This window comes from Xenopus laevis, chromosome 4L (assembly GCF_017654675.1).
Source record: "Xenopus laevis strain J_2021 chromosome 4L, Xenopus_laevis_v10.1, whole genome shotgun sequence".
Lineage (NCBI taxonomy): Eukaryota > Metazoa > Chordata > Amphibia > Anura > Pipidae > Xenopus > Xenopus laevis.
Genome location: NC_054377.1, coordinates 121,877,869 through 121,905,802, shown reverse-complemented (window position 1 = coordinate 121,905,802; position 27,934 = coordinate 121,877,869). Strand labels below are relative to the sequence as shown.

General features: G+C 40.0%; 1 protein-coding gene across 1 annotated transcript; it reads left to right on the top strand.

Annotated features, from left to right (window-relative positions):
- Positions 1-79: 79 nt before the first annotated feature.
- On the top strand, positions 80-27,934 carry stimate.L (STIM activating enhancer L homeolog). Its single transcript, XM_018258907.2, has 8 exons — positions 80-385; positions 17,123-17,171; positions 19,315-19,410; positions 21,352-21,473; positions 22,902-23,014; positions 23,312-23,389; positions 24,480-24,629; positions 25,993-27,934. The coding sequence occupies exons 1-8, from the start codon at positions 229-231 to the stop codon at positions 26,107-26,109; spliced, it is 882 nt and encodes a 293-aa protein (XP_018114396.2). The 5' UTR covers positions 80-228; the 3' UTR covers positions 26,110-27,934.

Genomic DNA, 27,934 nt, shown 5'->3' with positions numbered 1-27,934 from the left:
CTATAAGAGGAATGGACGCCCCGACCCTATTAGCCCAGCCCGCCCCTGTTGGCTTCAACTCTATTACAGCCCCGCCCACCATAGAGTCACGTGTCGCACCCTATTCCGTGCTCTTCGCTGGCACAGCTGTGACGTCAATACACGTCCTCTTCCTGGTTTCCAGTCGCTGGTTGCCTCGGTGACCGGCTCGCGAGCTGGCTCCAGGCCCGGTAGTGGGTTCTCCTAGCCATGGGGACAAGCAATGGCAGCAAGAGCCTGACCCTGGGGCCGTCCCCGCCCGACCCCAGCCCTACTGCTCCGGGCTGTGGCAACGGGGCAATGATGGGCTCTTTCGGGATCTTCTTGCAAGGCCTGCTGGCTGTGATGGCTTTCAGCATCCTCATGTGTGAGTATCCTCGTGTGTGTCGTAGTGCAGGGGGCTGTAGTTTAACAACACTCTGGGACCCCAATGGCTCAAGTGTCATGGCCTCTCATTACTCTGGGCAGGACTGTCTCTATTGTACAACCCCCACAATTAGTGCGTCTTCTTGGGTTGGCAGCTTGACTATACTAGATACATGTTCATATTATGTTGGGTAGATAATCTCCAAAGGAAACCCCCCTCTTATTCTAGGGGTGTAGGAAAATGGCTACTTTGAAGTACCCGAACATCAGCCCTGCCCAGGGCTTCCAGAAGCCAAGAACTGTCTGTAACAGAGGGAGACTGACAGCTTTATCCCTGATTTACACAATCTTGTCCTTGAATGGCTTCAGCCTGCATGTATTGCCTGGGGCAATCTATTCTCCAACTCTGCCTTGCCTGTGGGGCAGTGAAACTTGATATTGTTTGCTGTGTAAAGAGAAGCAAAATATCCAATATTCAAAATATGGAGAACTAGTAGAAACCAGTGCTTCTTACTTTGGTCTTGTTCAGGTTTTATATTAGGATCCCTCTGTGCTGAGCAATTGTACTTATTGATTTTCAGGGTCCAGCAATTACTGCCCCCCTACACGCAATTTGACCCTCCCGTTCCTCTTCTGTCTGTTTTCCTAATGTCTGCTCTTTACTACTTTCTCCTCATTCACCAGGTGCCTTAATTCCGGGGTCCCCAACCTGACGAAGAGCCAAATCTTTTTGCAAGGACTGGGGGGGGGGGGTTGGGAATGGGGTCGAAGGGGTCGGCGTTCGTCAAATTCAGCGAGCCGTTGTTCAATTTGGCACACCGCGTTAATTGTTTAGCAGCCCACTTCAGGACTGTCAGGGGGACCCCTGTCCTTGGCAGTTGTTTCTGATTAGCCGATGGGATAGTGGTACTAGTGCTTTATCAGTTTTTATAGTGATAGTAATGATGTTTCAGCAGTGCCAGTCTGGCTTCCTATTCGTTTGCCAAGAATATTTGGCACTGGTGTACTAATGCTGGGCTAATGGCACACAGGGTATTTTGTTTGACAGCAACACTGAGATCTGACCATCACCCAGGGGCAGATTAGGGGGTCCCTAGGTTACATCCACAGGCCCCCCTTCTAGGCTACTGCTGGGTCCAGGTGCATGCAGATCCAGGTCGGCGTGCACCAGCATCGTGTTGGGTTTGGCACGTGCCAGCGACGTCCATGGATCTGCTTTGCCTGCCTTCTTCCCAGCAGCTGCTCCCGACATCTAAAATAAAAAATATTTTAAACAAAATAGAAATAAACAGATCACACTGGGCCCCTAAGCTATAGCCTAGGGAAGCCTGTACATTACTCTGCCTCTGCTGACACCATTCCTTGTGCCTTAGACAGGGCATTTTCCATGAAACAAAATGTAGTACAGGCAGACCCCCCTGTCCATTTCTGTTTAGTGCCGGGTGGCAGACAAAATACCCGGTGTGCCATAACCCTTACAGTGTTTTTCACCCGCTACATTGGCCAGTAATCCATCCCCCATCGTGATTTTAAATAATTTAGTTGAGCTCAAAAAAATCAAATTGTTCCTTCCGTATCATTCACTCTTGTGCTTTGTCAGCACTGACCACTTCTTCTTTGCATGCAGCACAGATTTTCCACTGATTACACGTTCATTCTCTCTATAGGTATTTGTAACATTTACATTTCCATAGGTAAATATTCCCTGGATAGTCTTTACTTTTCATTCATCTTTCTCTATCCGACTTGACAGATAGGGCTACAGGAAGGTGAGGTGGCAGTGTCCCTGGTGGAGTGTTGGCAACTACAAGTTGTGTTGTATAAAGGCTTGGACAAGGCTGTTGAACTACAACTCCCAGACTCCCATCAACAGGTGCTAGAAAAGGCAACAAAATATATTTGCAGATAAAGTTGTTACTCCATGATATTTTTTCTTCTTCTTTTTTTGCTGTGTATGTGCTTGTTGTATCTAGTAAATGATCTAAGAACACAGCTGCTTCCCTGTGGTTACATTAGTTATGCATTGCATTCATCAGATACTCGTATCTAGTCATCATGCTCCAGTCTGGCAGATTGCGGGGAAAGAAACAAATTCTAACCTGCCTGCACCCATGCTGACCCAATGTTTTTCTGATCTAAACACCCGTTCAGTGATAGTACAAAAGCTGTGCCCATCCATCAAAATGAAGAGTCTCCGGGCTCCCTATGATATCTGGAATGCCACCTAACCAAGCAATACCTGTCTTACCTCTCGGACCCTGGGGTTCAGTGTTGATTTGCTCCTTAGTGTAGTGCAGTTTTGTGATATCGATATTGGCTTGTCTAAACGTCCTACTAGAATTGTCTAAATACACAAATAGCAACAACTTATCATTTCCCTTCACATAATTACAAATGCAATGAATAATGAGAGCTGGGTTAGGGGTAACCAGAATAGAAAGGACAAATGAATGCATTTGACCGTTGAGATTACGGAAGTTGAAGTGTATACGGGTAAAAAGGAATTGTAACGTTGTCGATACAGTGTGTGTGGCTATAAAAAGGGCAGGTGTAACAAGGAGAAGACATATTTATTGCTTTTACACAGGATTTGTAATACTTTATAGCGCATTATAGTAAAGCTTCATTGTCTGGCCGAATCCTAAATAAAAAAAAAAGTAGATTACAAGAAGAGAAAATACTAGCCAGCCAACAATATGAAATCAGTTCTCCTTTTTACACTGTATCATAGCCCAGCATATATACACATCAAGAGTTGTCTATGAATGCATTGTTACTTTTGCAAGCAGCAGGCCAAGACATTTACACTTACTTCTGTCTTTCAAAATATTATACTTGGAGTCTGGCCATGTTACTTGTGCTGTGTATCTTGTATATGCCACAAAGGCCAACCCAAACTCATTTTATGCACTGCTGCAGTCCCTTTCTGATTTAAAGCATACATTTGCACCATCTAAAGCATAGCTGTACAGACTCTGAGCAAACTGAGACATTTTTAAACTGTGTTTGTTTTGGTTGAGGTTTCTGCAATTCGGCCACTATTGACTGACCACACTCATAGCTGGCTGCTTGTAAGGGATTAACACAGTAGAGGAAGGCTGTGGGAGAAAAGGAAGGTTGTGGGCAGAAACTACAAATACAATTTAAATAGGAAATATTGTACCCTTTGTTGTTAAAGGGGTTTTTTTGGGGGGGGAAAGGTACATCAGCAGCGAAAACAACATAAGTATGAGCAAAACATACGACATTGCATTTCTCAAAACATACAGTATCATCATGGTAATGACAATAAATGTGCTTCTAACCAGACACCCCATATTCTCTCAAATTTGTTAGGGTGACCCCTAGCTTCATATGTCAACTTAATTAACGGGAGCATCTTGTTCACATACCCAATCCAGCCCGGTCTTTGGGGAGGGTGGGTGGCCATCCAGTGAATGATCATTAGTTTCTTGGCATAAAAAAGTAGGGATCTTAGCAATATTCTGGTACTACTGAGTGGCACCATATCGTCAACTACACCCAGTAGGCATATTTCGGGGGTTCGTAGTGGGGGGAGGGACAGGACCTCAACAATATACAGTGTGATATCGGACCAATATCTGGAAATAACCGGGCACGACCATACCATGTGCCAAAAGGTTCCATCTGCCACCCCACATCTTTTACACGTGGGAAGGGGTAGTCTTCCCATTTTGTGGAGCCTATTAGGGGTGAGATATATCCGCATCAGAAATTTGTATTGTATTAACCTGTCTCTCGAGCTAATCAAGAATTGGTAGAGTCTGCCCGTTGTCTCTTCCCACTGGTCTTCACTCAGACCGGGCATGTCTACCTGCCATTGCTTATAGGCTGACTGAAAAGGCTAGGCAGTGGATGTCAGGAGGAGTGAATATAAACTCGAGACCATTTCAGCCGTTTCCTCCTTACTTAATTGTGCTAGGACTGTTGGTACCACCATTTCTAGATCTCCTGAGCCAAATTGTGCCGAAAATATGTGCCGTAGCTGAAGATACCGAAACATGGGTAAATTGGGAGTAGCAATCTTATCCCTCAACGCTACCATGTCCATAAACCTCGTGTTGACTACAATGTCCCCCAAATATTTGATGTTTTTTGAGGTCCAGTAGCCCATGGCCTCCACATTATAAAACTGCTGTAACTGGGAGTTCCTCCATAGAGGCAACATAGGAGAAAGTATTGGCTGTTTGGTTTTAGTTAATCTGACCATATGCATCCAGGCCGTATAAGGGGCTTTCATACAAGGAGGTAATGTTGGATAATCCCTAGGCTTTCTATACACATAGTTCCTTAGGGCCTCCAGTGAGCCCAAGAGCCTGGCCTGCAATATAACATTGGGGTTATCTAAGTCCTGAGTCAGCCACCAATTGACATAGCTAAACTGGGCCGCAATATAGTAGAGGTAAAAATTGGGGAGACTCAGGCCCACGGGGCCATCAATCTAGCGGAGGAGATTCTGGCTCCTTTGTTGTTCCACAGGAAAGGTGTTATCATTGCTTGAACAGTGGTGCAGATTTGCTTGGATAATGGGTTCGGAGAGTTATGGAACAGGTACAAATATTTTGGCAGGAATATCATTTTTATGATATTTATTCTACCCCACAGCGTTAGCGGGAGGGGCCCCCACGCCTGTATAGATTTAGTTGCTGATTAATTGGGATTACGTTTAAGGAAACAAACTGTTCGGGGTCAAGGTGAAAATTAATCCCAAGATACCTAAAGGTTGTAACCCACTAATATATATATATTTTTAATAATATTTTTAATAATATATTTTTCACCTTCTGTCTTTCTAAAGCAGCTTGGGGGGGGGTTAGCTGCTTCAGACGCTAAGGGGCCGATTCATCAAGCTCGAGTGAAGGATTCAAAGTAAAAAAACTTCGAATTTCGAAGTGTTTTTTGGACTACTTCGACCATCGAATGGGCTACTTCGACCTTCGACTACGACTACGACTTTGAATCGAAGGATTCGAACTAAAAATCGTTCGACTATTCGACCATTCGATAGTCGAAGTACTGTCTCTTTAAAAAAAACTTCGACCCCCTAGTTCGGCAGCTAAAAGCTACCGAAGTCAATGTTAGCCTATGGGGAAGGTCCCCATAGGCTTGCCTAACTTTTTTTGATCGAAGGATATTCCTTCGATCGTTGGATTTAAATCCTTCGAATCGTTCGATCGAAGGAATAATCCTTCGATCGTACGATCGCAGAATTTGTGCTAAATCCTTCGACTTCGATATTCGAAGTCGAAGGATTTCAATTCCTAGTCGAATATCGAGGGTTAATTAACCCTCGATATTCGACCCTTGATGAATCGGCCCCTAACTGATCTAAATTGATACATTTACCGGATACATTTCTTATTTTTGGATATCTTAGGAATCTTTCGAAAGGCAGCTGTTAGGATTGATACAATAGTTGCTAATGTTCCACAGATGTTGCTGAGAAATGTATAAACTAATGAAGCAAATTGTAACCGTTCAGAATCTGCATGTGGATCACTGAGCTGCCAGACTGAAACACCAGAGACACATTAAACTATAATTCTAGAAAAACAGTAAACAAAAATAAAAAATGATAAGCAATTGAAAAAAGTGTTTTTTTTTTCAGTTCAATTGTTTTCAGGTTTTTCATCATAAATAAAGTGTTTGGAAGGGGAACAACCCCATATATAGTGGACACACAAATCATAGAAATGCAAACTGACTTATAATCATTATATCTTTTAAGGATGCTGGTATAAAGCACAAATTTAGTTCTGATACAAGTGACATTTATGTGCACCAATTGTAAGGCTATATCTTACAGGTTGATCACAGCTTTTATATAATTAACCTGTACTTATTTCAATTAGAAGAGTGCAAAGGGAAAATTAAACTTGAGCTCAGTGCTCGTTCACGAACCCTTGGCCTAAGCGTCTGGCCACACGAGCAGATTCGGGGAGATTAGTCACCCCAGCGACAAATCTCCTCTTCTTTGGGGCGACAATCTCCTGGAACTGCCTTCATCCTGGCCTCCGTGACCTCCGTGAGGCAACTTCGGGCGACTTTGGAAAACGAAGCGCCGCATGTGCATTGGCGCAGTCGATTTTCATTTTAGCCGGCGGAGGGCAGGGGGAAGGCAGTTCGGGGGGATTGTCGCCCCGAAGAAGAGGAGATTTGTCGCTGGGGCAACTAATCTCCTCGACTCTGCTTGTGTGGCCAGACCCTTAGAGCAATCCTATGAGTAGGTGAAGTATGGTTCAGTTGTATGCAATTATATGTAGTGATTTATAATCAGGCCCGGATTGGCAGTCTGTGAGTTCTAGCAAATGCCAGAGGGGCTGCTATAAGATGCCATAGAAAGTCAGTAATTAGTGGGCTGGTGGGGGCTGTGTGGGCCTCTGTGTGGGATGATTGGACCTCTTTGTACTTAAAATGCCGGGGCCTATTTTGACTCTCAGTCCAGACCTGCTTATAATATCTTATATTTTAAAGAAGGGAGGTACCTTTTATGAATATACAGGTTTAATGAAGAGGTGCCATCACTTAGCACTAATAATTACTGCATATGTCCCTAATTATCACTTATAAGGATATATTTTACAGGTTATTTATGGCTCTTGTACAATATATACCGATTAGTATGTAAAGTACACGGTTGATTTAATGGGGATCTGTCACATGCCAATTGCATGAAAATATTTTACTCTCGCTAGACCAAAAAATATGTTGCAGTTGTCATGAAGGAAGAAGTCATGTGAATTTTTTACTGGGCCATGTATCTGAGCCTTGGCTAGGCAAACACATGGCCCACCAATAGACTGACATTAACATAAGCAATCTGTGCTTCAATGATGTTTTCCTTAGGGATAAGGGAAGTATGACATTTCTTCTAGTAATCCATGCATTTATAATCCAATACTCCCATCTGGGCTCTGCTTTCTTGTTGTTTGAATTACTAGGTCCTGAGAGTGGTCTTTGTTTTAGTAAAAAAAAACACCCCATATAAACAACAAAGAGCATCTACATCCTGGGTCTCGTCCTTAGAGTATTTTGTATGGCTAATCTTCATATGCGAATGATGAGTCGCTGGAACAAAGAATGCAAAATTGCCGCCCTAGAAATTACATCCATAAGTTCTTATGTACTTACGACATGCCGCGCACACAAGAATTTGCATACTATCACGGCTACTAATCTCCTTGTCTGTTTTGCTAGCACAGATTTTCACTACTTCTGAATAGCCATGCTATTTTGATTAAATCACTCCAAAAAGGGTCTCTGTTCATTTTGTGTGTACAGGCAATTGCAAATAGCAGTGTGTGTGTGTGTGTGTGTGTGTGTGTATAGTTGCTGGCAATTTACATTTTTCTCTATGGCAAGACAAAACAAACGAAACCCCCCTTTAAAAAAATGCGGGCGAAAATTTCCCCGTGTGTCACTACCCTAAGGGGTACTGGCACACAGGGAGATTTGTCGCCTATGTTTAAATCTTTAAACACTATGCCGGTGTGAAAGCATTTCAGAGATGTATGTTACCCGTGAGGCAGGAGTTGATAATACTTTGAGATACAATATTTACTGTGTTAATAACAAGGGTTAAACATTGCAGCATTAATGTTACACTATAAGGGGCATGTGCAAGGCTTCTCGGTCAGTTACATACACAACCTAAAGCAATAAGTGATTGGTGCAGTACTGTGTAAGGGGCAGACTAATTGGAATTGACCATTTACAGGCAGAACCATGGCAAAATATACATCTGGTTAATATTTTAAACCTCTTTATTTTACAAATACAAAATTCTTAGAGGGAATAATACAGTTCTTGGGACACAATCTTGATGTAAAAACATTACTTAAAGGGGACCCATCACCCCAAAAAATTATTCAAAATCCTATTTTATCACATTAGTCAAGCAAAATGAACTTTAATTACACTATATAAATTATTTGAATCTTGTTTCCTTCAGTCTGGGAATTCATAATTATAGCAAGCAGGCAAGAGCCATTTTGTGGACACTGTTATTAAGGCAAGCCTTGCATCATCTCAGAATCTTGTTTGTGCACCAGAATGGGGGATCCGATGTCCATTTCCATGCCCTGGCTACACAATTGAATGGTAAAGAGAACGGGGGAATGTGTGGAGAGCTGTGACATTAAGGAAGTGCTGAATAGAAAGTGAAAGTAATTGTCTGCCCCACCTCTATGCCATTGGCATAGAGGAGGGGCAGACAATATTTGATTGACAGCTGAGATTTTTAAATGAGCTTACAACAGCTATGAATGCTTTAATAAAAAATAGAAATTGGATTTCATGTTTAATTTGAAAAGGACTTTTATTATACAGATTTTTGTGTCTGGTTGACAGGTCCACTTTAAAATCAGGGAAATGCATTATAAATTGGTGGGACCACAAAAAATGTAAAATGCGGGAAAACTTAAAATCAGGGTACTTAAAATCTAGGACTTGTTAATGGGTGCTCATCTGCTTACCTCTGCTCTGTAATGTAACTACACCTACAGGCATGGTGTTAGGGCAGGTGCAGTCACTTTGTAAGGCAAGAGAATACATTTTTGCACAAAATCTGCTGCACCCAGGCAGACGCGTGCCAAAGGTGCTGACACATGACAGAGCAGAAGTGAACAGATTGGCTACAGCTCTCAGGCCGAGAAACAGCCACGTCTCACTGTAACCTTGTATGTCCAATTGCACAATAAAATCACAATAAAATAGACTGTGTGTTTGCATAGACTGGAGATGTTAAACAGCTATGTGTATCATTTTCCATACTTCAAGTTACTGTGGTTAATCCCCAGGTTGCCACTTTCTGAGTATTTGCTTTTGTTCTTGGAAGTATGTGCAGAATAAATATCACTACTGGGAACAGTGTGTTTTAGGAAAGAGCAAGTGGAATGAAATGAAACAATAGATGTTTATAGCTAGGGTAAACAGCCAGATAACTCTCATCAATATAGCAACTACTGTGCTTTTGTCGTGTTTAGTGATCTCTTATAATAATAATAATAATATTATTATTATTACTCTGTCCATTATGGTAGCGCTTACTTCTCACCCATAGCTGCACCAGCATTGCACATAAAGGACACTGATTATTTCTATCACATTCTGCAGTGACTTACCAATCTAGCTATGAGCCTAACAACAAAAATATTTGCCCCATTTGCCATTATCATTTTGGCTTTTCCTCATGCTTTTCTGGGGTCAAGTGGGTGGGGGCTAGTGTAAAAAGTCTAAATACAATCCATGCTATGTGTTTAAAGTTCAGTAAATCCAAAAGTTAAGCAACTGGTATGCTAAAACATTGCTTCAGATACATTCTCTTATAGCAGCATGTGTTAATGTCCCCCGGACCCAGCAGTGCAGTCCTTTACAAACTGAGCTACGTTGCAACTTTCCCCTGCAATCGAGGCCATGTAATGTCAGCTGCTGTTTGCTTGTTCCAAAGGGTGTGGCCCCAGAACTGAATGGAAATGCACTGAATTTCCCCAAAAACTAGATCTGCTGTGTTCTGTGTGCATTTATTAACTGTCATGTGTCTAGTTGTCTAAAAGGATTCCACATCTGGCTTTGACTGTCACAAACCACATGCATAACAGGACTGCCTGTTCTGAAGACTGTCATGGGATGCTGGGAGTTGTAGTTTAACATCCCACCTCCAAGGCTTCGTATAGAGATACCTCATTTGCCATTACTAGTTTCTCAAAGCAACATTCCAATTTTGAGGCATTGAAACGCTCAAAACAATAAACTGACTTGGTCAGGTGTAGGGTAATGACACACGCGGTGTTAAACAGCTGCTGCTTTTCCATAGAGAATAGCTGTGACCAAAACACCCTGCTCTGCCTGTTGTGGTTCTTAATACAGGTATGGGACCTGTTATCCAAAAACACGCAGGACCTGGGTGTTTGCAAATAACATTGTTAGTGTTTGCAATAACAATTCTGTAATTTGCATCTCAATACACCTTAAAGGAGAAGGAAAGGTTAAAACTAAGTAAGCCTTATCAGAATGGTCCATCTAAATATACCAGTAATCCCCCAAAGTAGTGCTGCTCTGAGTCCCCTGTCAAAAGAAACACTGCATTTCTTTCCTTATATTGTGTACACATGGGCTTCTGTATCAGACTTCCTGTTTTCAGCTTAAACCTCATTGCCCTGGGCAAGAGCATGCTCAGTTTTCTCCTCTTTACCCACCCCTCCCTTCTCTACTGTAATCTGAGCCCAGAGCAGGGAGAGACTCAGGCAGGAAGTGATGTCACACCATGTTAATACTGCAGCTCCTATCCTAAACAAACAGAGAGTTTCTAGAGCGTTTTTACTCAGGTATGGTAAAACATTCTACAGAATAAATATAACATTCTAGATTGCACTATTGCAGCTAATCTATTGGCAATAAAATGCCTCTGTAGCTTTCCTTCTCCTTTAAGTATGCTTAAAAAATCATTTTTAAACCATTGGGTTTCCCATAATTTGGATGTTTCTGGATAATGGGTTTCCAGATAAAGGATCCTATAGCTTTAGTATTTAATAAGAAGCACCTTTTACTTGGAAACAGCCCTTTGTTCTCATAGGAGTTAAGGTGGCCATAGACGCAAAGATCTGCTTGTTTGGCGATGTCGCCAAACGATCGGATCTCTCCCCGATATGCCCACATTGAAGTGGGCGATATTGGGCTGATCCGATCGTGGGCTCTAGGGCCAAACGATCGATCACAATGCATCCGAAATGGGCGGTCGGATCGCAGGACTGCATACACACACAGATGCGGCCGCGATGCGACGGTATTTTTTAACCTGCCCGATTGAGATCTAGCCAGATATTGATCGGGGAAGCCTGTCGGATGGCCCCACACACGGGCCAATAAGCTGCCTTTAGGGGGTTATCAAAGGTTGAGACTTCTACATGATTTTGACAGGTTTTAGCTGGAGTATTTCGAGATATTTCCAGCTTCGGGGTATAATACATCTCAAAAAATTTGAGTTTTTTTAATCTGAAAATTCGAGTTTTGAATGAAAAATATCCTTGAAAACTCAATTTTTTTGGGGTAAAAATCAAACTGCCCTTTAATAAATAACCCCCTTAATGTATGTAGAATATTTAATCAGTGAATGGTTTGCTCTTCGTTTACATGCCAGTTCATTTGAAAAAGGGAATTCTCATGGACTGATTGGGTGTAAATGAGATGAGTGATTAATTCTTTTACATGAAATTGGATGTAAACATCAGTATGGTACAGAAATGTAATCAGCCTGTTTTATATAGGATTTTTTGTACATTTATCTTCTGTGAACATTTCTCTTTCCAGTTCTTGCACATTGACCCATTTAGTAAAGTAATGGCTAGTGATCATATGCTGCTTAGGCGCTGTTCCTTATCTCACTCAATTATTCAAAAGGTGGAAATATGAGCTGCCATCTGTTCTTCTGTACTCTCCAATGTCCGGCCAACATCTCCACCAGCATGTGGCATAAAGGGGGACTTATTGGTATTTCTCTTGAGGATTGGGCTGTCCTGAGTAGCTACTACAGGTATCGGACCTTTTATCCAGAATGCTTGGGGCTTGAGGTGTTCTGGATAATGGATCTTTCTATAATTTGGGTCTTTATATAGTAAGTCTCCTAGGAAATATTTTAAACATTAATAGGCTGGTTTTGCTTCCAACAAGGATTAATTATATCTTAATTTTGATCAAGTACAAGCTACTGTTTTATTATTACAGAGAAAAGGGAAATCATTTTTAAAAATGTGGTTAATTTGATTATAATGTAGTCTATAGGAGAATGCCTTTCCGTAATCCAGAGTTTTCTGGATAATGGTTTTCCGGATAATGGATCACATACCTGTACAGGACACGAGAGATTTGTGGTGTCCCTTTTACTGTCATTTTGTTGAGTAGTATGATAATTGCATATGATAGACTGATGGGAAGGGCACAGGATTTAGATATGAAATGCAGCACTGGGGGCTCTGTGTAAAAGAAATAATCCTGCTGGCAGCATTGTGTTTATGTCGTAAGGGTGTTAAGTTAAACAAGAGTGCTGCCATTTACACCCAAATAAATCCATGATAAATCCCTTTTTCAAATGAGCTGGCATCCAGTTATAGAGATAGAGTGTATATGTAAGTGAGCTGACACTTTGACAAATAAGTAGCGATGTGATATTGTAACTTCTATTTTTCCCGAACTGCAGCTATAGGCTTTCATCAGCTTGTATTAGAATGATAATGCATTGGCATTTGTCAGCACTGGGCAAATTTGCTCCTGGGCAGTAACCCATGGCAACCAGTCAGATTTTTGCATTGATTGTTCTGCTTGCATCTGGCTAAAAACAAAGCCAATCACTGATGGTTGCCATGGCTTAACCAACCCCCCCCCCCCCAGTGTTGGTGGTTTAAAGGACCAGTAAAATTAAAAAATTAAATTGTTTTAAAGTAATAAAAATATAATTCAGTGTTGCCCTGCACTGGTAAAACTAGTGTGTTTGCTTCAGAAACACTACTATTGTTTATATAAATAAGCTGCTATGTAGCAATGGGGGCAGCCATTCAAAGGAGAATTACACAGCAGATACAGTAAGTTCTGTAGAACATATTGGTGTTAACTGTTATCCACTATTTAACCTGTGCCATATAGACTTTTTTCAATTTCCACCATTGCTACACAGCAGCTTATTTATATAAACTATAGTAGTGTTTCTGAAGCAAACAGATCAGTTTTACCAGTGCAGGGCAACACTACATGATATCTTTATTACTTTAAAACACTTTCATTTTTTGGTGTTACTGTTCCTTTAAGCCTTACTAGTTATTTTGTGTTCATTTGTTTATTTTGCATAATGAAAATATAATATGTAGGCAACTTTCCGATATACTGTCAGTGCTTTGAAGTCCTGTTAAAATATATTTGCTTATTTCTTTCTTTATTACGGAATCTTGAAGTGTTGTGGTAGAAGTCCATTCTATTCAAGGTCTGTTAATCAGCTGGCTGCTGCTACATTTTTTCAGGTGTCTGAGCCAGTAGTGCAGGAAATATGAACAGCCAGACAAATATTACTTTCAGTAGCAATTCCATGTACAAATATCTTTAAAGGAGAAACAAACCCTTGCTACTAAAAACTCCTACCCTACATAGACCCCCGTCCCTGCTCCTCCCCAGCCTAGGTGCTACCATTGCTAAATGCCCTTAACTCTTTACTTACTCCTCTGTGAAGATTCTGTCCAACGCAGTTCATGGGCACCATCTTCAGCAGCTTCATTAATCTTTGGGAAGAGAGCGGTGCTTTGGCATTTTCCGTGACTTTTGGTGCATGTGCAGTTGTCGCAAAACAGAAAATTGGTCCAACTGCACATGCACCACCGATACGGCACTTACTTCACGAAGATTACCAAAACAAAGAAGATGGCTGCCACAAACTCTGCTAGACAGAATCTGAACCGAGGGGTAAGTATTGAGTTAGGGTCATTTAGCAAATCCTAAGGGGGGGGAGCTAGGAGGGCGGTCTATGTAGGGTAGAGGATTTTATTAGTAAGGGTTTACTTCTCCTTTAAAACCAACTCACAGTGTTAATGTATCTTGGAATTTTCTTTCTTTAGTAAATGGATTGTTCACGTTTGCGTTAACTTTTAGTATGATGTAGATATTCTGCTATACTTCTGCAATTCTGCAATTGGTTTTTAATTTTCTTTTTACTATTTGTGGTTTTTGAGTTATTTAGCAGCTCTCCAGTTTGCAATTTCAGTGATCTGGTCGCTAGGGTCCAAATTACCCTAGCAACCAGACATTGATTTGCATAAGAGACTGGAATATGAATAGGAGAGGGTCTGAATAGAAAGATGAATAATAAAAAGTAGCAATAACAATACATCTGTAGCCTTACAGAGCATTTGTTTTTTAGATGGGGTCAGTGATCCTCATTGGAAAGATGGAAAAAGTCAGAAGAATGTAAATAAATCAAAAACTATAAAAAATAAGACCATTTAAAAAGTTGCTTAGAATTAGCCATTCTATAACATACTAAAAGTTAACTTAAAGGTGAACCACTTCTTTAAGGGGCAAATTCACTAAGCACCGAAAATGCGCTAGCGACGCCTTTGCCGCACTTTTCCAGGCGAAGTTTTGCCAGGGCACCGCTAATTCACTAATATCCGAAGTTGCGCTCAGGGAGACAAAAGATAGCGAAGTTGTGCTACCGCTAATTCGTCAAGCAAATCGAAGTTATGCTAGCGATGCCTAATTTGCATACGGCGCAAATACATTACACTACACAAGCCTGGGAAAGCTTCATATAATAAAATAGAGCTGTTATTTTGCCCTATACACGTGCCCATTGTATAGTTTAGGTGCCATATGTTAGGAAATGTAGGGGGGAAGGAGGGTAACCCCAAAAAAATGTACAATCTTTTTCAGCCTATCACCCTTAAAAAAGTAAAAGACGCCAGCGTTTTTTGGGACTTAGAAAAAATTGAAGCAAGTCCTATCTACTCTATTGCGCTTCGCCTGGTCTGAGGTGGCGAAGGCAAGTCTGGCGCAAGAGGTAACGTTCAGTAAAATTGTCATGTTATTGAATTAGCGTAGTTACATCCCTTCGCCATAGCGCAACTTCGCCTGGTGTAAGGGTGCGAAGTAGCGTTAGAGTAGGTCCACTTCACTAGCGAATTTACGCCAGTTAGTAAATCGGTGAAGTAACGAAATTACGTCACACTGGCGAATTTTCACTAGCGTTAGCCACTTCGCCCTTTAATAAATTTGCCCCTAAGTGTGTGGTCTCACCCTGGTGACTGTGCACTGCGTGGGTGGTTGCTAAGTATCTGAGGGCAATTAGTATCTCTTTATTATGTAGAGTTATGTGTCATCAGCTGCTTCCCTGACAATAACCTGGGAATATACACTTGCAACCTTACAGGAAGTGCTACTAAACAAATCACATAGATGTATGTAAAAAGGGTAAGACTTGATTGTCATATTTCACCTAGTGTTGGGACGTGCCTACTTTGTAACATTTTGTTACTTCCTTATTGTCCTAAAGAAACTCTGTATATAGGTCACTTCATTTCTGGGAAATGTATCATGGTGCCAGTTTATGAGTATAGGCAAAAGCCTTGTGCAGTGCCCTCGGTTTCATAAGGAATCACCTGTAATATTTTTTATTAAAAAAAAGTCACTCCCATGATTGATTTTTCAGGCAAAAATGTCTTTTTTTTTCTCGAAACACTTGAAAAATTTTAGTATAAAAAAAAACCTAGATTTTTTCAAGATTTGATATACCCCGACCCTGGAAATAGCTTGAATCCAAAAATACACCATCTTAAACCTGTGGAGGTCATGTAGAAGTCAATGGCAGAGGTCCCTTGAACCATTTAACGATGTTAATAGCCTTCATGATGTTCCAGATTTTTCATGGGGGTTTCGCTTGAAAACTCGTTTAACAGGAGAGATTCTAGTATTTTCCAGTGGGAAAACTCAATTAATTTGAATTTCGGGTTGTTAGCCCCAAACTTCTAATTCAAATTTTTTTCTTAAATTAGAAACCATTCACGTTGTGAGTTCATTTGAGGTTTAAAAACTCTCAGCTCTAAAATTAGACCTTCAATAAATAACCCCATACACACTTGGACACTATCTATCTATCTATCTATCTATCTATCTATCTATCTATCTATCTATCTATCTATCTATCTATTGTGATTATATAGCACCAAAAATGTACATAGTGCTTTACAAGCATAAATACAAACAGATATATTTATAAATTAACAGTAAAGATAAATTCTTAAATGCTAGCTGTACCAATACACAATTAGGATGAGGCGCTGGCACTGAAGAGCTTACAATCTATAAGGAAATGGAGACAGACTGAAACAAAATAAGAAGAGGGGACAAGTGCATAGGTCACTATGCATATTTCGGTTCTTCTAGGGTTTTCTTGGGTCACCTGTCTAGCATTCCCTTGATATTCATCAATTCAAATATAACATTTGGCATAATTATAGCTTATTTAACTCTAAGTAACTTACCAATATAAATTAATTACAAATGGTCAATGATTTTAAAGATATTTATACGGGGCCCTGTCTATTTGGATACATTTTAGGTATGTTAGGGACTGTGATCCCTGCAATTGCTGCCAGTCAGTTTTGTTGGTCATCCTGCTGATACAAGCATTTCAATGTGCTCCAGTGTGGCTGTTTGCAGTTGAGAAAATCATTCTGAGCTGTGACTGAGCAATGGATATCCCAAGGGGTTTCTTGACCAATGGTTTTAACAAAGTGTTTGCAACCTGTGCTCTTTCCAGCTGTGTCCCTCCATATATAAAGAGACGTAAGAACATGGGTGGACACTCAATTCCACCCCTCTCTCTGCCCTGACCTTTTTTTGCACAAAAGGAAGCTGCAAATGGTATTGGACCATAAATCAAGATTAGACACCTATGGTGCTAAGATGAAGGGAAACCCAGAGCAGATGAGCAAGGATTTCTTTTCCTTGTTTAATGAAATTTTAACCACAATTGTGAACAGCTAATGTAAGAAACAGATGGAGACAGGCATGATGTAAGCAACGTATATCATTAGGTATAATGAGTTGGCCAGTTATGCATTGAGAGTGACTCAGTATGAAATCTACACTATGCACACAGGCATGCAGCATTTCAGAATTGTCAATGATCATTTCCACAATATGTCTAAAGAAAGCTAATTGCAATCCCATTGTATTTCAGTAAAACGCTTTCGAGAACCAAAGCATGAAAGACGTCCTTGGAAAATATGGTGAGTTGCCTATACCTTATATATTAATTAAATTTGCTGTGAGAAGATGTGCTCCATCATGAGCCTGAGCCATAGGCTGCACTGCCTAATCCATGTGCTGCTATGAGTACAGGAATATTTATACAGTCATGGTTTAGGCAGTGTAGCCCCATCTATCATGATTATATACTCTAAATATTCAGAAGGGTTTTTTTACAGTGAGAGCTGTGAAGATGTGGAATTCTCTCCCTGAATCAGTTGTACAGGCTGATACATTAGATAGCTTTAAGAAGGGGTTGGATGGCTTGTTAGCAAGTGAGGGAATACAGGGTTATGGAAGATAGCTCATAGTACAAGTTGATCCAGGGACTGGTCCGATTGCCATTTTGGAGTCAGGAAGGAATTTTTTCCCCCTCTGGTGCAAATTGGAGAGGCTTCAGATGGGGTTTTTTTTCCTTCCTCTGGATCAACTGGCCGTTAGGCAGGTTAAAATAGAGTTAAAAGGTTGAACTTGATGGATGTGTCTTTTTTTCAACCTGTAAAAAACAAATTAAAATATAATGCAGATACAAATTCTAGGCAACAATTCACACTTTACCACAATCTGCCACAAGATGGTGCTCTTAGTTAGCCAGCATTAACATACGCTGTATACTCACTGAAAAACACTGGCCATCATATTGGAGTATTATGCTATATTATGGTACACAGCAGGTTACATAGCTGACAAGTTTGCCTCCAAACCACAGGCAAATGGAGCCACTTTGAAAGCTCCATTCCGGGTTGAATTAAGGCACCATCACCAAACTTTTTTTTTTTTTTTTTTTTTTAACCTATGAGCCACATTCAAATGTAAAAAGAGTTGGGGAGAAGGTCAAACATGAAAAAGTCCATGAGGCCAAATAAGGCCTGTGATTGGCTTGTTGGTAGCATCCAAGGAGGCCGGCAGCCACCAGTAGTACCTGGTTTTTATGCAATTAAAACTTGCCTGGAATTTGAAAATAAGCTCCTGCTTTGAGGCCACTGGGAGCAACATCCAAGCGGTTGGTGAGCAACATGTTGCTTGTAAACCACTGGTTGGGGATCACTAAATTAAAGGTTGAAATAAAGAAAATCCAGTGAAAGCATTTTAAAAAATAAAATAGTTAATTTTTTAGGCGAAAACACCTTTAAAAATATAACTGTTAGCATCATTAGAAAGTGATATTCTAAGACAATTTGCATTTGGTTTTCATTTTTTATTATTTGTGGTTTTTGAGTTATTTAGCTTTTTATTCAGTAGCTCTTCAGTTTGCAATTTCAGCAGTCCAGTTGCTAGGGTCCAAAATACCCTAGCAACCGTACATTGATTGTAATAAAAGACTGGAATCTGAATAGAAGAGGGCCCGAGCTGAATAATAAAGAGGGGCAAGGACAATACAGTTATAGCCTTACAGAGGATTTGTTATTTGATTAGGTCAGTGACCCCTATTTGAAAGCTGGAATGTGTCCGAAGGCAAGAAATTCAAAAACTACAAAAAAGGAAAACTGATGGCCGATTGAAAAGTTGCTTAGAATTAGCTATTCTATAGCACACAAAGTTATCTTAAAGGTGAACCATCATTAAATTTATATGTTATCAGGGTTCTCTGAGGATAAAAAGGTTAAGAACCATCAGTCTGGAGACTCTCAAGGGCTGCACAATACCAAACAGCCATTATAATAATTAAAAGTAACCCAAGCAGTCATGATTGTATCAGTTCAATTGTAGACTGTCAGAACAGGGATCCACATCCATTCAGTGTGCTTAAACACAAAATCACCCATTCCTGTTCCCATATGTCAAGTCAAGTGGATTTTATTGTCATTTCAGCCATATACAGTAATACAGTACATAGTAGAAACAAAATAACGTTTCTCCAGAACCCGCGGTGCTAAACATAAGGCTATAAGAGGTTTTATCAAGTGTGTATATTTATTAATGGAATATCAAGACTGTAGCAGTTCCATACTTTTGTAGTGCTGTGAAAGTCTTGGATACATACATGGGTTAAATTGTGCAGTTGATATGGGCAATCAACCTTATAGAATCGTACTGTGTGTTTTGTTGGTTCTACTTAAAACTAACCTGATTCTAATTAAACTAACCATTATAATTGCTTTAACACTGTTTCCTCTCTTGTAGGTTCTTGGACACATCCAAGCAAGCTATAGGGATGCTGTTTATCCATTTTGCAAATGTCTACTTGTCGGACCTCACTGGGGAAGACCCTTGCTCTATGTATGTCTTCTGGCAAATACAATTGTTATTCTGTTACATCGCATACAGTGTCTTGCTTGCTAATTCACATACAGATCAATCCTCTCAGTCCCTTTAATTTCATTACCTAAGGGTTTTCCAGTTGGAGCCTCTCCAATCTATCCCTCCCTATGGCTCTATATATGGTTCTCTATTATGTACCCCTAATTACACAACAAAAATTACTGTGGGGAAATGGCATGGGGTTAGTGGACCCTGACAATTGGGAAACTAGAAATTTTTTTTTTTATCCATTCTTAGCTAGATATTCTGTGCTCTCACAGGCAAACTAAAGATTTCCTAAACTTCTGAGGGATAGTGAGAGACTGGGGTAGACTTTAGACACGGGATCCCCAACCTTTTGAATCTGTGAGCAACATTCAGAAATAAAAGGAAATGGGGAGCAACACTAGCATGAAAAATGTTCCTAAGGTGCCAAATAAGTGCTGTGATTGGCCATTTAGTAGCCTCTATGTGGGTTGTCCACCTACATTGAGACTCTGTTTGGCAGTGCACCTGGTTTTTATACAACCAAAACTTACCTCCAAGCCTGGAATTTAAAAATAAGCACCTGCTTTGAGGTCAATGGGAGCAACATGTTGCTCACAAGCTACTGGTTGGGGATCACTGCTCTAGACTCTGCTTTAATAACATTTTGGGGTGTACAAGTGTTTTTGCACAGGCATTTCTGCACTGTAGGACTACTAGGGTATATGTAACATATGTAAGCATGTCATTTGTAGTGCAGTGCTCCTATCAGAAGGTTCTTCAAATAGCAACTCTTTAGGGAAATGCACAAAAGTATCTAAGCACATGGTTCTGAATGTGTCAGTTGCCAATTTGTAAAAGTGATGCAAGTACGACAGATTCACAGACTGTATATTATTATGGATTTGATGTAATGCCACTGAATTTTAAAAAGTGTCATATAAACAGTAAAAAACTCATTGTTGCGCTGCAAAAAAATTTTTCTCTGTATGAACTTAAATTAGGTTATTGTCATTTTTCCACAGTATTTTCATTGTGGCGGAGACATTTTGGCATAAAGATTGTCTGTAAAAATATCATGGGTAGGACCAATTCGTATTTATGACAAAAAAAACTATCAAATTTTTCTTTGCAAAAATGACTGTAGAGGCAAAATAATGATGGAAATTCCTTTTGTGAGGAATTACAACATTATCATACAGGTATGGGACCTGTTATCCAGAATGCTTTGGACCTGGGGTTTTCCGAATAAGGGGTCTTTCTGCAATTTGGTCCTCCATAATTTTAAGTCTACTGAAACAAAATCATTTAACATTAAATAAACCCAATATGATTGTTTTGTCTCCATTTAGGTTGAATTATATCTTAGTTTGGATCAAGTACAAGATACTGTTTTATTATTACAGAGGAAAAGGAAATATTTTTAAAATTCAGAATCATTTGATTATAATGGAGTCTATGTGAGATAGCCTTCCTGTTATTCTGAGCTTTTTGGATAACTGGTTCCGGAAAACGGACCCTATACCTATGCAACTTTTTTTTTTTACTTCATTTTCACTAATCGCAATTTTTGTAAATTTACCCTTTGTGTTGAAGAAAGAAGAGCTACTGCTTTAAGGCCCTGTAGTTTTTCTGACACTTTTTGACACTTTCTGGGGTCCTCCTAAGTTGGAGTCCAGTGTACTTGATTTGTATGTTAATGCTAGTTAACTACTGTCCAGCTGTATGTGCATAGCGGCTAACTGTCATACGAACTGTATGAAAATACTGATGTCAGATAGAGAAATCTGTGCAATGTTCAAGTAATCCCAGAGGAAATTCCTGGCTGCTGACCATCACTACCTTCATATAAACTTACTGTATTAGGTCATGTTCAGGGAGATACAGTCATTCATTCAATCATTTTAATGGTCTAATTTACTGTCTTCCCAACAGATATCTTATTAACTTTCTCCTGGACGCTACATTGGGGATGTTGCTTATCTATATAGGTGTTCGAGTAGTCAGTTGCATCGTGGAGTGGAGGCAGTGGGAGTCATTGCGATTCGGCGAATATGGTACCTTCTCAAAAATATTTTATAGAACATAAATGGATATGGTGGTAAACAATTTTTCATGCAGATTTTAGTGTGGGGTGACCTGATTATCTTACTAATGGTAATTAATAATAACTGTCACCTATTCACTTAGCAAATCATGGGCCACAATGGCGGTGACAGGTTAGTTTTTCTCAGAAAGGACAAAGCAGACTTATCCACCTGTTTTGCTAGCATGCCATAGAGCAATTTCCCAAATCACTCAGTGTGTCATAGACCTAAATGAGAATGGTCTATGATTTGCTTAATAACAAATGATTAGACCAGTGATCCCCAACCAGTAGCTCGTGAGCAACATGTTGCTCTCCAACCCCTTGGATGTTGCTCCCAGTGGCTTCAAAGCAGGTGCTTATTTTTGAATTCCAGGCTTGGGGGCAAGTTTTGGTTGTATAAAAGCCAAGTGTTTTGCCACACAGAGACTCAATTTAGGTTGACAATCCATATAGGGCTTCCAAATGGCCAATCACAGCACTTATTTGGCATCCCAAGAACATTTTTCATGCTTGTGTTGCTCCCCAACTCCTTTTACTTCTGAATGTTGCTCACAGGTTCAAAAGGTTGGGGATCCCTGGATTAGACTAACAATTTTATATTTTTAAAATGACATTTATTTAAAGGAATTGTTCAGTATAAAAATTGGGTAAATAGATAGGATGTGCAAAATAAAAAATGTTTCTTATATAGTTAGTTAGGCAAAAATGTAATGTATAAAGACTGGAGTGACTGGATGTGTGACATAATAGCCAGAACTCTATTTCCTGCTTTTCAGCTCTCTTGGTTTCCACTGATTTTTTAAGCATTCATAGCTGTTGTAAGCTTATTTAAAAATCTCAGCTGTCAATCAAATATTGTCTGCCCCTCCTCTATGCCCTACGCCCTAGATGTTACCGCTCTCCCCACATTCCCCCGTTCTCCATTTAATTGTGTAGCCAGTTCTTGAGTCCCCCATTCTGGTGCACAAACAAGATTCTGAGATGATGCAAGGCTTGCCTTAAAAACAGTGTCCACAAAATGGCTGCTGCCTGCTTGCTATCATTTTGAATTCCCAGACTGAACGAAACAAGATTCATATAATTTATATAGTGTAATTAAAGTTTATTTTGCTTGACTAATGTGATGCAATAGGATTTTGAATAATTTTTTTGGGTGATGGGTCCCCTTTAAAGTTGCTGACTGACTCAGAGTTAGAGAACTGAAAAGCAGAAAGCTGGGTTCTGGCTATTATGTTAGACATCTGCTCACTCAGCCTTTATACATTAAATTTTTGAGTAACTAATTATATTAGAAACATTTTTTTATTTTGCACAGCATGTCTATTTACCCAGTTTTTAGTTTTACACTGAACCATTCCTTTAAAGTCACTTTACAATTTTTTTACTGTACCAATAGGGGATCCTGTGCAGTGCCAAGCCTGGGTTGGGCAGTGCGCCCTCTACATTGTTATTATGATGTTCGAGAAAACAGCCATCGTCCTTGTCTTGCTCATACCACATCTCAAAGAGGTTAGAACTCGTAATCATTGTACTAAGGCATCTGGGGGCTCAAATTCTAATAGGAAAGACTTTTATTCCCCCAAAAACAATACTTTTCATGATGTTTTGCTGAAAAAAATGGGTTAAGTACCCTTTTCTGCTTTAGTGTATGCAGCTCCTTGCTTAGCATACTTGTGCTGAGGCCACGCATTTAAATGCTAGTTTTCTAATTTGTCAGTTATCATATAGAAATATGGAAAAGCAGAATTGAGATGTTTATGCTGTTAAGTGGAAAAAAAAAACATTTTATATTTTTTTCATCCACAGGTTGCCAAGGTGAAACCTATAAAAAATCCTCAGCTGGAGCTTGCCACTGTCATGCTGATCGTCCCATTTTTTGTTAATGTGAGTCACTTCTTTTGCTTGGTATATGCAGCTGAGTTTGACATAGAGAAGGGAATTCACAAAAATGAAGCAAGAACTCCATATTCACAAACAGAAATCTGCACAAACAATTCCAACTCTGTGACTACTTTTTATTTTTTGATTAAAGATGCTTTTCTGCATATGTTGTTTTAAAGGAGAAGGAAAGGCTTGCAGCACTTGGGTATGCCAAATATTAAGTCACCCCAAGTGATTGTATTTACTTACTTGAAAACTGTAGTGGGCCGGGGTTATACCAGTGAGCACCACGGAGCGATCTTCTTCCGTCCTTCTTCACGCAGCTGCGCATGCTCAGTAGAACGAAAAGCCGAACTTTAACTAAAAAGTCGGCTATTTCATTCAAACGCGTTTGCCCCAGGAAATTTGAAGACAGAGGAAGATGGAAGAGGATCGCTTCGTGGTGCTCACTGGTATAACCCCGGGCCGGTGCAGTTTTCTGCTGAGAGGAGCACCAGCCCGGGTTTCAGGTAAGTAAATACAATCACTTGGGGGTGCCCAACATTTGGCACCCCCATGTGCTGCAAACCTTTCCTTCTCCTTTAACGACAAAAATAGGCGAAGAACAAGATTTTTAATGTCATTTTATCATAATTTTAATTGAGTAAAGTTCAGAGTAACTCCCCTCCCCCCATCCTCAGCTCTGCATTGCTTCCTCCAGTCACCAATAACCCCAATTTCAAGGTGTAAGACCTGTTTTTGTATAACAGTCTAATAGAAATCGGTGTAAAAACCTTTATTGACATTTTTATAAACAGAAGTGCATTTTATCCCATTTTATATATAAAAGTAGCTTTTTGCCAACATAAAATAAGTAATAAAACATGCTTTATTGCCTCACATGGCTTTATTTTGCTAGTTTTTGCTGTATGTGAGGCAATGATTTGCTTAGGGGCAAATTCCAGAAACAAGTCTGTTTCAAATACAAATTTACAGAAGTGGATGAATAGAGTTTTGTGAATATGGTAGGAAATCCAACTAATCTATCCCCCCCCCCATAGTGTAGTGTGCTGCAGGGCCTAAATGTGAATAACAGGCCATTTAATATTGACAGGCATTAATGTTTTGGGTCGTGGACAATTTTCTAATGAAGAAAGGTAAGACAAAAGCCAAGACAGAAGAAAGGGAGGGCAGCCCTGACTCTCGAAATGGCACCACAGTCCGATATCGGCGAACGGCTTCATATGACGAATCAGAATCAGAAGTAAGTTTATAGGTCTAATAGTAAGCTGATGTTGTAGATAGCCAGGCATGACCCATCAGAAACGTGTCTCATACCTAGATGCATATCTAATTTCAAGCCTATATTATCCATTTTTAGTTTTGCTTTTGCTGCCTGGAAAACGGAGAAATTCTTTGGCTGTAACAGGTTCATATGTTTATAAAGTGCAGGGAGCTGTCTGCCTGAGAATAAACAATCCCATCAGTGTTCTTCTAGGCTGGGCTGAAGTAACATTTGGCATGCTCTGTTTGGCACACACCCATGCCACTTCATCACTCTTCAACAAAACTACTGTATTTTTTATTTTTTTATTTATTTTTCTGCCTAAATTGGGTAAAGTATAGTCTTCAAAGGCCTTAAAGAGCACTGTCTCTTTCTGTAGGGAAATTCATCCCATTGCTTCAAACAGTCTCTAAATAGGACACCATGAGAAAATCCTCTTTAAATAAAGATCACAGCTTTATATAAGAAACTTGCCCTAAGATTTTGTTTTCCAGGAGATGAGTAATAAAAAAAAGTGGGTTAAAATGGTAGAGTTCATCCAGTTGATAACATTGCATATAAAAGGCTGTTTTTTTTTACTCCCCTTCCTGCCATCTGTCATGGTTAGCCTTGGCCATTTTGCCCATTTATTAGAGTGGCCCTGGAGACAGAATCGTCACCCAGTTCTTTGTAAAAGATCATCACATCAAGCACTGACTGACTGAGAATAGATACACAGGGGGGGCGATTCACTATGGGTCGAATATCGAGGGTTAATTAACCCTCGATATTCGACTAGGAATTAAAATCCTTCGACTTCGAATATCGCACAGATAGTTCGATCGAAGGATAATTCCTTCGATCGAACGATAAAATCCTTCGAATCGAACGATTCGAAGGATTTTAATCCAACGATCGAAGGAATATCCTTCGATCAAAAAAAGTTAGCTAAGCCTATGGGGACCTTCCCCATAGGCTAACATTGACTTCGGTAGCTTTTAGATGGCGAACTAGGGGGTCAAAGTTTTTTTTAAAGAGACAGTACTTCGACTATCGAATAGTCGAACGATTTGTACTTCGAATCCTTCGATTCGAAGGTCGAAGTAGCCCATTCGATGGTCGAAGTAGCCCAAAAAAAACTTCGAAATTCGAAGCTTTTTACCTTCGAATCCTTCACTCGAAGTTAGTGAATCTGCGCCTAAGCGTCTTATCTTTATCCAGAAATGAAGGGGGTATGGCCTGTCCCTAATAATAAGTATATTATAATATAATTGTGGATCCCTTTATTCTGGAAAAGATAACAAAACATACTTTCAGAGACAACAATGATCAGTGTTTTCCTTCTACTTTGCTGCCCATCCAGATTCTCATATCAGCAGATGATGAAATGGAGGAGTCGGATGGGGAGGATGACTTGCGCAGGCTCACCAATTCCAAGCCGGTAAAGAAAAAGAAACATCGCTTTGGCCTTCCTGTATGACGCGGTTTCCAGTCTCAGGAGAACAAAGGCTCCAATAAGCCGAGGCCTTGCAAGAGGAACAGGATAGTGTTTGGCTGTTTTTTATTTAGCCTCTACCTCTACTGTCCAGTTAACTTGGAAGATGGGAAGGGATCTCTCCTTAGAGGACACTAAGGAAAAGGGAACTGGAGGCTTCTTTTGCACTACAGACTGCTGCTTACGCACATACCTTAAAGCAGGTGCAATAAAGGACTTAAGTTCAACTGCTGTTCTGTGGTTGGTGGAAAAAAGCAGAGATGGCCCCGAACTATATTGGCAGCCATACAAATAGCTCTGTTTCTGCAGTTCTGCTCATCGCTGTGAAGACTTTGAGGATTTATGGCTCTTTCTCCCTTTTACACCTTCTTTGCTCTAACTGTGTCCCATTCAGCTCCTCTTGGATGGGATTTTTTTTAAGTTTACACAAACAAGGCCTCCACTGGCCGCTGTACTGACCTATACTAATGACCGACTTCGGCAAATGTCATTACCGCAAATCAGCCCGACTGAGAATGTGAATATGCTCACTTGGTGTTTCATCTGGGAGAGTCACCTGTTGCGGGTGCTATGAGCTGAGCAAAACGCTTGAGTTTACAGAAGTCTCATTGCTATGCATTAATACGTTCCCTTGTAAGCCGTAAGATACTCTTGAACAATTTTTTCTTTTCTTTTGGTACTACCAGCTTCTCAGAATATTTCATGTCTTGCATATAAATGACCATCATGGTATAGCTAAACCACTGGCCTGAACGTTGTAAATGATGCAGTACTGGAAATGACAGATTAAACTGGAAGTTAGATGTAGTACATAGCCTATAGCTGCAATCCAAGGTTAAAGAACCCTTCCTTTCTCAGGGAGAACTGTTTTTCTTTCTTCCCACATCAACGGCTCTGATGTTCTAAATCATACAGTCTCACACTTAATCACAATGCCGACTCTCTTTAGGACTGAGGCTGCACCTATGGTTTTAAAAGCTTAGAGCTTGGAGCAGACTGTGAAAGAATTGGCCAGAAGAAAGAAGAGGAAGAATGCATCTCTAAAGTTCTTGCTGCCACTACCAAAATATTTGCCCTTCTTCCATCTTTAGGAAAGACTCTGCCTTAACATTATTCTATTCCTTACAGGTGACTTGGGGTTCAGTCATTCCTTAATCCCTTTGCTTCCAGAAAGAACTGCAGTTCTGCTGCACAGCTAATTGCGGTGCTTGCTGAAAACAAAGGGTCCAAAATAGATTCATTACCCCCAGTCTCTGTTTGTTTTTTTTCCTGCTTTTTGTGCATCTTTTTTTAATTTATATTTTCATACATTTTAAGCTATTTTCTGCAAAAGGTCAAAAAGGTGACAATTTTTTGGTGTAGATTTTATTTGATGTACATTATGTACATAACAGTAATGACTTCCCTACTGACGGCACAATATCTACTTGTTTTTCCAATGTATGCATCTACAGGACCCTATACTATATTTTGGGTTTGGTACTTTGGGAGAAATCCTAATCTAAAGGGACATATTCATTATTATTTTGTATTGCCAGTTATTCAGCCGAGGTCTGTTACGGTTTTCTTTTGCTTTGTAACCCCTTAACTGCCAGATCAGCATGTTACCTTACAAGTCATTGCAGGCCCTTCAACACCAAGATGATTGACGATTATTGGATTATGTTACACTGATAAGTGCTTTCTCTTTTTATAACATAAGTATATGTCAGATTGATGCACTTTTATTGACTTGAGCAAAAGATGGGAGGGATCAGCAGAGGTTATTGCTTTGGTCTCCTCTCTATGAATACAAATTTTCAAAAGGTGA